This window comes from Pongo abelii, chromosome 2, assembly GCF_028885655.2.
Source record: "Pongo abelii isolate AG06213 chromosome 2, NHGRI_mPonAbe1-v2.0_pri, whole genome shotgun sequence".
NCBI lineage: Eukaryota > Metazoa > Chordata > Mammalia > Primates > Hominidae > Pongo > Pongo abelii.
In genome coordinates this window covers 16,308,345-16,318,356 of record NC_085928.1, presented here as the reverse complement: position 1 = coordinate 16,318,356, position 10,012 = coordinate 16,308,345, and the positions used below count along the sequence as shown (strand labels likewise).

The following is a 10,012-nucleotide window of genomic DNA, read 5'->3' as shown; positions in this document are numbered from 1 at the left end:
CATGCTAGCCCACACCTGCCCTTTAAGAATTTGCTAAAATTTTATTTGATTTCTTCTTACCTAGCCACTTCTCTCTTGTGCTCTACTATAGATGAAATACTTCATTTCACAGATACAGACTCCTATCCCAGTTTACATGGTTGGCTTGAGTCCTCAGCTATCTAATGGGCTCAAGAAAAATTATTGTTCTAGATTATCTGGCATTTTCTTTGCTAAATTGGGAGCAACACTCTTACATAATTTTTCTACATTTCTTTTCCAATTATAAGTACAAATATAGGAATTTTGATTATAATTTTACTAAAGTTAACATTAGAGATTGCACAACATTATACAATTTGGTCTTTACATCCAGAAACACTGGTATTTTTACTCATTTTACAAACAGCATCTTCCAGATTCTTTATGATATGGAGTCATGATTTGTTAATTGATTTTAACTTAAATTCTATATTGTTACAAACACATATTGAAATGGCTTCAGTGTTATGGTATTAAAACATATTTAAAGTAAACAGGGAAACTGAAAAGTATTAGGTTGGAACCAAATAATCATAAAGGTACCTAGGATTATAACAAAAATTAAACATTATATTTAGCTCTGAGATTCCTAGCAGAAAAGACAAAAAGGGAAACAGTACATTATATAGTTCTCATAGTTTAATAGAAAGAATGCATTTTTTTGGTATGTAGTTCCTTTTAGAAATAACAAAATAGAAAACAAGTTCAACCATTGCTTTATAGAAAACAGGGAAATGTCCTTCAATTGAGCATTTCTTTTCCTCACATTAATAAAGTCTGCACACACCTCCTATGTTAACAGGAAATAGGAATTTCAGATAACAAATGTGAAAAGTTGAAATAATCCTGACAAATTTTTCAAATCAATTGTTGAAAATATTTATTTAGAAAAAAATCTTTAGTTAGAAAACAGCAGAAACCAAAGAAAAACACACTTCATGTAAACAACAGAACACTATGCTAAGTTTAGTTCTACAATAAAAGCCACACAAATCTGTGTGTGGCCAAGGATGAGGATACAGAGAAAAGAAAAAGAAAATTGAGAGAGAGGTAGAATATAACTCTTTGCTTACTGCAGGTCTTGTCTGGAGGAGTACCTCTGGAAAATAATAAGTTAGGATGGCCCTAGTCTACCAGCATGCCAGAGGCAGAACCAATATAATCTCCTAAAATATGAGATTTGTGTCAATTCTTAGGGTTACTCACTAAGGTGGTTTGGTTCCACCAATGAATAAAGTTTCTAATTCTATACTAAGCTCATCCTTTGGAACATCAATCTCATCTCCAGATTCTTCTCCAAGCTTCTTCCACCAGGGTGCTTGTATGTGCTTCAGGGCTGTGAGATGGGCCTGCTTGGCCTTGGCTGCCACAGGCCTGGATCTACTTAGGAAGAGCTCAGGTTCTTTCCCTTCTGCCTCCTTCAGACTTGGTGCCTCTGTAGTGGACACAAAATAAACAGATGAGCAGAAGAGTCCTATGCCAAGCAGGTAGGAACTTGGAAGCTACAGAGCTGTAACTCTGCAGGCAGAAACAGCATTCCAACTCTGAATGTACTACTTTTGAGAAAGGGTCTTGCTGTATTGCCTAAGCTGGAGTGCAGTAGCATGATCACAGCTCACTGCAGCCTCAACCTCCTGGGCTCAAGTGATTCTCCCACCTCAGCTTCCTAAGTACCTGGGACTATGCCACCATACCCAGCTAATGTTTTTTCTTTTTTTGTAGAGATCTCACTATGCTGCCCAGGCTGGTCTCAAACTCCTGGACTCAAGCAATCCTTCTGCCTCAGCTTCCCTAAGTGTTGGGATTACAGCCATGTGTCAACATATTCGGCCCATTTCTGTTTTTTTTGAGATGGAGTTTTGCTCTTGTTGCCCAGGCTGGAATGCCATGGCACGATCTTGGCTCACTGCAACCTCCGCCTCCTGGGTTCAAGCGATTCTCCTACCTCAGCCTCCTGAGTACTGGCATTACAGGCGTGCGCCACCATGCCCAGCTAATTTTGTATTTTTAGTAGAGATGGGGGTTTCACCATGTTGGTCAGGCTGGTCTCGAACTCCTGACCTCAGATGATCCACCTACCTTGGCATCCCAAAACGTTGGGCTTACAGGTGTGAGCCACCGTGCCCGGCCATTTCTGTGTTTAAAGGAATTTAAAAAGATGTAGATTTTTGTAAGATGGTTTATTTACTTATTTTTATTATTATTTTTTGAGACAGAGTCTCACTCTGTCACCTAGGCTGGAGTGCACTGGCGCGATCTCTGCTTACTACAACCTCCGCCTCCTGGGTTCAAGCAATTCTCCTGCCTCAGCCTCCTGAGTAGCTGGGATTACAGGCACCTGCCACCATGCCCAGCTAATTTTTGTATTTTCAGTAGAGATGGGGTTTCACCATGTTGGTCATGCTGGTCTCGAACTCCTGACCTCGTGATCCGCCCACTTCAGCCTCCCAAAGTGCTGGGATTAGAGGCATGAGCCACCTCGCCCAGCCAAGATGGTTTATTTAAAGAATAGAAACTTTAATAGAACCTCATCCTATAGATGAGAGGCTCAGTTTCAGCCATTTATCCAATTTAAAAATATAAAATTCTCAAGTAGTGGCCATTAAATAGAAAACACTGGTCCTTTCTGTTTACATATACTAAAGAAATCCAAGAGGCTGACTGAAACACAGGGGCTTCATGGATGGGATCTCTCATTAAATGTATCAGTGGTTATGATGAATTCATTTTTGTAAAGTGCTTCATTAAAAATTATAGACCAGGCGCGGTGGCTCATGCCTATAATCCCAGCACTTTGGAAGGCCGAGGTAGGCAGGTCACAAGGTCAAGAGATCGAGACCATCCTGGCCAACATGGTGAAACTCCGTCTCTACTGAAACTACAAAAATTAGCTGGGCATGGTGGTGCGCATCTATAGTCCCAGCTACTCGGGGAGGCTGAGGCAGGAGAATCGCTTGAACCTGGGAGGCGGAGGCTGCAGTGAGCCAAGATTACACCACTGTGCTCCAGCCTGGCAACAGAGCGAGACTCCATCTCAAAATAATAATCAAAGAAAAATTATAAAATGCTCTACAAGTGAATGGCACTGTAAACTATTGTCATCATCTACTTATAAAATATGACCAAAAGCTTTTCAGATTACATAGTAAAAGATAGCTAGTAGGGCTCAGCATCTGAAATTAATAACTTTGGGGTGACACATATGAATGATGGCAAGGCTTGGGGAAACAGGTAAGAAGGAGGTTACAAAATCCGCATCATTTGAAAACATTGTGTGCTGGTCTGATCTATGTAGAAATTTCCTGAGGTTAGGGGATGAGCTAAAGATGCTTACTAATGGTTTCCTTCTGAAGGTTTTGGATGTCGCAAACCTCGCATAGGTTGTTCCTTTTAGAGAACGAAAGTAAAATGAGCACATACTCATTAGCTGTTCAACGTTGGTGCTGATCTGTACCATCAGAGCTTCTCTGTGCTGCTGGGCTCGCTCTTCTAGGGCCCTGCCCATAAAGTAGTGTTGCAGTCGTTCTTGAGCTTGGGCATGGAGCTCCCTACTGACCACATCTGACATTGGAGAGCCCTGGAAACACAGGACAGAAAAACCTGTCACAGAGAGGACATAGGTATCAAAGTACCCAACCACTTAGCAGAGGTTTTAGACTGCTTAGCTGTCTCTCATTTTATCAATTGAATCTTACGATTGATGTCTATCTTGTACTCTTATGCAAGTATTAAACAGTCTCTTAAAAGTTTTAGATAAAAATAATGGTGGAGAAGTTTTTTGTCTTTCTTTTTTGTATGCGCCCATACTTTACTTTCTCAGACACTGTGGAATTATGGGAGAAGAGATAAGCTTGAGAGAACACAGTGAAAAATTACAAATGGTTTGGTAAAGACACTGGCCTGGGGCCGGGTGTGGTGGCTCACGCCTGTAATCCCAGCACTCTGGGAGGCCAAGGTGGGTGGATCATCTAAGGTCAGGAGTTCAAGACCAGCCTGGCCAACATGGTGAAAACCCATCTCTACAAAAATTAGCCGGGCATGATGGTGGGTGCCTGTAATCCCAGCTACTCGGGAGGCTGAGGCGGGAGAATTACTTGAACCTGGGAGGCAGATTTTGCATTGAGCCGAGATTGCGCCATTGCTCTCCAGCCTAGGCAACAGAGCAAGACTCTGCCTAAAAACAAACAAACAAACAAACAAACAAAAAAACACTGGCCTATAACAGGTGTAACAAGGCCAGTCCCTTTGTTTCTTTGTTTTACTTCTTATCCCATTCTCACTCCCAAACTTATCCAAGCCATATGTTGTAACTGCTTCTGGATTCACAGAACAAGGGACAAAATCATCCAAAGGACCACGTTCTTTTGGCTAGTCAGCTAATTTAAGGGGAATTTAACTGATTAGTTTGGGCAAGGATGAAATAATCTTAACTTTGGAGGTGATAAAGAACCTGACACCACAGCTTTCTCAAATATTCCTGTTCCTGATCCTGGATATGACCCTGTTCCACTAAAACCTTACTTCTCAGCCACAGGATCTTAAACAGGTGCACTAGAGTATGGCTAAAGAAGCACTTAAAAAAAAGAAAAACAGGAGCATGCATCAGAACTACATATAGTGTATTAGAAAAAGAGAGATCAAAGACCTAAACATAAGAACTAAAACTGTAAAACTCCCAGAAGAAAACACAGGAAAAGCATCATGACATTGGTTTTGGTGATGATTTCTTCATACGACACCAAAGCACAGGAAAAAAAAAACAACAAAAACTAGACAAAATGAACTTCATCAAAATTAAAAACTTTGGTGCACCAAAGATCACTATCAAGAAAGTTAACTGGCAGTCCACAGAATGGCATAAAATGTTTGCAAATCATGTATCTAAGGGATTAATCTCCATAATATATAAAGAACTCCCAAAACTCTACAAAAAACAACCTGATTAAAAAATGAACAAAATACAACCCTGTGGAAAAAAAAATAAACAAATGACTTGAACAGACATTTCTCCAAAAAAGATAAAGAAATGGCCAATAAACACATGAAAAGATGCTCAAAATCACTGATTAGGAAAGTGCAAGTTCAAACCATAAGATACAACTTCGTATCTATTAGCTGCTATCAAAAACAATGACTACAACAAAAATAACTAATGTTGACAAGGATGTACAGAAACTGGAACCCTGTGTGTGACTGGTAGAAAAGTAAAATGGTACAGCCACTATGGAAAACAGTATGGCAGTTCCTCAAAAAAATTTTTAAAAAGAATTAGCATACAATCTAGCATTTCCATTTCGGATACTCACCCAAAAGAATTGAAAGCAAGTACACACACAGATATTTGTACACACATGGTCACAGCAGCATTATTCACAATAGCCAAAGAGTGGAAGGAACCCAAGTGTTCCTTGGATAAACAAAATGTAGTATATATAATGGAATATTATTCAGTCTTTAAAAAGTAGAAAATTCCGATATATGCTAAAACATGAACCTTGAAGACATTATACCAACTGAAACAATGAAGTACGATTCCACTCATGAGGTACTTAGAGTAGGCAAATTCATAGAGACAGAAAATAGAATGGTGGTTGCCAGGAGCTGGGTAGTGAGGGAATGGTGAGTTAGTGTTTAATGGATACAGAGTTTCAGTTCTGCAAGATGAAAAAAGTTCTGAAGACGGATGGTGGTGAAGCTTGCACAAACAATATGAATGTACTTAATGCTACCAAACTACATTTAAACATAGTTAAAATGGTAATTTTTATATTTTATATATTTTACCACCCTGAAAATAAATAAATTTTAAAAATACAGATACATGAGGCCACACAAAACTTACTGTATCAGAATTTCTTGGGGTGTGTGGGGCTTGGGTATGTAATTTTTATAAAGGTGATTAAATTTGTAAATGATTAAAACTGTTAAAAGCAATATAGTCCTCTCTACAGAGTTTAGGAACTGATTATCTATTTGTTGGAGAGGAGGCATGCTTCTGTCTGTCTTCATTCTACCTCTGCTCACAGGAAAAATCTTTCAGTTGTGGTTCTGCCCCTCTCTCCAATTCGGTTCTGGTGCTTGGCTAAGGGAGGAGTTGCTAATATGATTGATCGGCACTTAAGAGATTCACTGGCCATACTCACCATGGAATACTATGCAGCCATTAAAAAGGATGAGTTCATGTCCTTTGCAGGGACATGGATGAAGCTGGAAACCATCATTCTCAGCAAACTAATACAAGAACAGAAAACCAAACACTGCATGTTCTCAACCATAAGTGGAAGTTGAACAATGAGAACACGTGGACGCAGGGAGGGGAACATCACACACTGGGGCCTATCGGGGGGTGGGGAGCTAAGGGAGGGATAGGATAGCATTAGGAGAAAAACCTAATGTAGATGACAGGTTGATGGGTCCCAAACCACCCATGGCACGTGTATACCTATGTAACAAACCTGCATGTTCTGCACATGTATCCCAGAACTTAAAGTATAATAATAATTAAAAAGAAGAGATTCATTGGCCATGTTTTATTGGTGGCCAGGCTGATTATTTTTAAAATCTCAGGACCCCTTAATTTTTTTTAAGCATTTAGGTTAAAACAACTTTTTAAAAAATATAGCTTATTGACGTAAAAATAACATACACTAAACAACAAATATCGAAAGGGTACAATTTGCTAAGCTTTGACATACACATACCTAGTTCATCACTACCAAGTTTCCTTGTGCCCTTTTGTAAACCCTTATCCTCACCCTACCCATCCACCAACTACTTGTCCCAAGCAACTACTTATCTATTTAATGTTACTATAGATTAATTTATATTTTTAGAATTTACATAAAGGGAATCATAAAGAATGTATTCTACTCTGTCTGGCTTCTTTCATTTAGCATAATTATTTTGAGATTCATCCATGTTTTTTTTTTCTTTTTCTTTAAAAATTTTTTTCTAAGACAGGGTCTCACTCTGTCACCCAGGATAGAGTGCAGTGGTGCCATCACTGCTCACTGCAGCCTCGAACTCCCGGGCTCAAGCAATCCACCTGCCTTGGCCTCTCAAAGTGCTGGAATTACGGGCGTGAGCCACCGTGCCCGGCCAGAGATTCATCCATGTTGTTGAGAGTATCAATTTATTCCTTTATACATGCTGAATGGTACTCCATGGTTCTAGTTTTTGGCCATGAGCATTCATGTACAAGTGTCTGTATGGACATATATTTCTTTTTCTCTGGGGTAAATATCTAGGAGTAGAATGGCTGAATCGTATGATAGATGTATGTTTAATTTTTAAAGAAACTGTTGAACTGTCTTCCAAAGTAGTTGTACTCTTTTACATTCCCATAAGTGGTGACTCTGCCACATGCTTGCTAACATTTGGCATGTTCCATTTTAAAAATTCCAACAGGTATGAAGTATCTTACTGTGGGTTATTTTTTGAAAAATCTTAAATTTTTATTAAAAAAATAGAGATAGGGTCTCACTATGTTATCTAGGCTGGTCTCAAACTGTTGGGCTGAAGCAATCCTCCCACCTTGGCCTCCCAAAGTGTTAGGATGACAGGTATGAGCCACTGTGCTGGGCCCTTATTGTGGTTTTAATGTGCATTTTCCTTAGTGACTAATGATGCATTTTTCATGTGTTTATTTGTCATCTATCTTTTGGTGAAGTATCTGTTCAAAGCTTTTGTCCATTTAAAAAACAAAACAACTAGTTCATATGTTTTCTTACTGTTTAGTTTTGAGAGTTCTTTCTATATTATGGATATAGGACCTTTATCAAATACATGCTTGGCAATGATATTCTCCCAATCTGTGCCTTGTTTCTTTAATTCTCTTAATGGTGTCTTATGAAGAGAAGTTTTAAATTTCAATAAAGCCAATTTATCAAATTTTCCTTTTTGAATGATGCTTCTGGTATTGTATTCAAGAAAGGTCACGATATTTCTCCATTGTTTCCTTTTAGAAGTTTTATAGTTTTAGGTTTTGCATTTAGGCCTATGATCTACTTTGAGTTAAATTTTGTATATGAAGTGAAGTACGGCTTCAAGTTCAATTTTTTTTGACATGTGAATAGCCAATTGCTCCAGTTTTTCTACTGCATTAACTACATCTCTGTCAATAATTAGTTTGCTATACATGTGCTGTTAGGTGATTCTGTCACTGTGCACATGTCATTGAGTGTACCTACAGAAACTTAAATGGTATAGACTACTACATACGTAGGCTATGTGGTATACCCTATTGCTCTTAGGCTACAAATCTGTACAGCATGTTATTGTATTGAATACTGTAAGCAATTTTAATGCAATGGTAAGTTTTTGTATATGTAAACATATATAAATATAGAAAATGTCCAGTAAAAATATACCATTACAATATTATGTGACCACTGTTGTATATATGGTCCAACACTGACTGAAAATTCATTATGTGACACATGGCTGTAATTACCATTTCCAATGCTCTTAATTTCTTTATGTAGAGCCAGATTTCTCTCTGGTATCTTTTCCTGGCATCATTTTAAACAGAAATGTTAAGTCTTTTACACCTTAAAGAACTTAACATTTCTAATTTACATTCCCACTAACAGTGTGTAAGTGTTCCCTTTTCTCCACATCCTTGCTAACATCTGTTGTTTTTGACTTTGTAGTAATAGCCATTTTAACTAGTATAATAGCCATTTTAACTGGTATAATATGATTATTTATTATGATTTTACTTTACATTTCTCTGATGATTAGTGATATTGAGCATTTTTCATTGTTTGTTGACCACTTGTATATACATCTGTTCATGTTTCTTGCCCACCTTTTTTTTTTTTTGAGACAGGGTCTCACTCGGACACACAGGCTGGAGTGCAGTAGCATGAACATGCCTCACTGCAGCCCCAACCTCCTGAGCTCAAGTGATCGCCCCACCTCAGCCTCCCAAGTAGCTGGGACCACAGACAGGCACCACCATTCCTGGCTAATTTTTAAATTTTTTGTAGAGACCAGGTCTCACCATGTCGCTTAAGCTGGTCTCGAATTCCTGGGCTCAAGCAATCCTCCCGGCCTTGGCATTCCAAAGTGCTGAGATTACAAGCATGAGCCACAGCACCTGGCTTTGCCCACTTTTTAATGGGGTTGTCTTTTTCTTCTTGAGTTGAGTTCCTTGTAGATTCTAGATATTAGCCCTTTGTTAGATGTATATCTTGCAACTATTTTTTCCCATTCTATAGGCTGTTTACTGTTGACTGTTTATTTTGCTGGGCAGGAGCTTGCAATGTAGGCATGTAAATGTGCATTTTTACTCCCTCAATCTATACAAATAAAAAGAATTTAACATTTCTGGAACATTAAATCCTTTACAACTTTAAGGATTTAACATTTTTGGTAGTGCAAGTGTACTGGTGATCAAGTCTTTCAGCTTTTGTATGTCTGAAAAAATCTTTTTTTTTTTTTTAACAATTTTTTTTGCCAGGTACAGAATTCTAGGTTGACAACTTTTTTTCCTTTCAGTACTTTAAAGCAAGATATCTTCGGCCAGGGGCGGCGGCTCACGCCTGTAATCCCAGCACTTTGGGAGGCTGAGATGGGTGGATCACCTGGGGTCAGGAGTTCGAGACCAGCCTGGCAAACATGGTGAAACCCCATTTCTACCAAAAATACAAAAATTAGCTCACCGTGATGGCAGGCGCCTGTAATTCTAGCTACCTGGGAGGCTGAGGCAGGAGAATCACTTGAACCCAGGAGGCGGCGGTTGCAGAGATTGCACCACTACATTCCAGCCTGGGCGACAACAGCGAAACTCTGTCTCCAAAAAAAAAAAAAAAAAAGATATCTTCTTGCTTGCACTGTAATGTAATTTTTGTCTTTACGTAACGTTAAAAAATTTTTTTACACACCAACATGGCACATGTATACATATGTAACAAACATGCACCTTGTGCACATGTACCCTAGAACTTAAAGTATAATAAAAAATATATATATAAAAAAATTTTTTTGT

General features: G+C 38.6%; 1 protein-coding gene across 2 annotated transcripts in view; it reads right to left on the bottom strand.

The window, feature by feature from the left end:
* Positions 1 to 642: 642 nt before the first annotated feature.
* IQCB1 (IQ motif containing B1) overlaps positions 643 to 10,012 on the bottom strand; it is an 80,817-nt gene continuing 71,447 nt past the window's right edge. For both annotated transcript variants that reach the window (XM_002813233.6, XM_054551419.2), the window contains exons 14-15: positions 3,442 to 3,598; positions 643 to 1,456 (exon numbers count right to left, since the gene is read on the bottom strand). In XM_002813233.6, the coding sequence (XP_002813279.2) occupies positions 1,227 to 1,456; positions 3,442 to 3,598 (387 nt within the window). In that variant the 3' untranslated portion in view covers positions 643 to 1,226. The remainder of the gene's footprint in view (positions 1,457 to 3,441; positions 3,599 to 10,012) is intronic.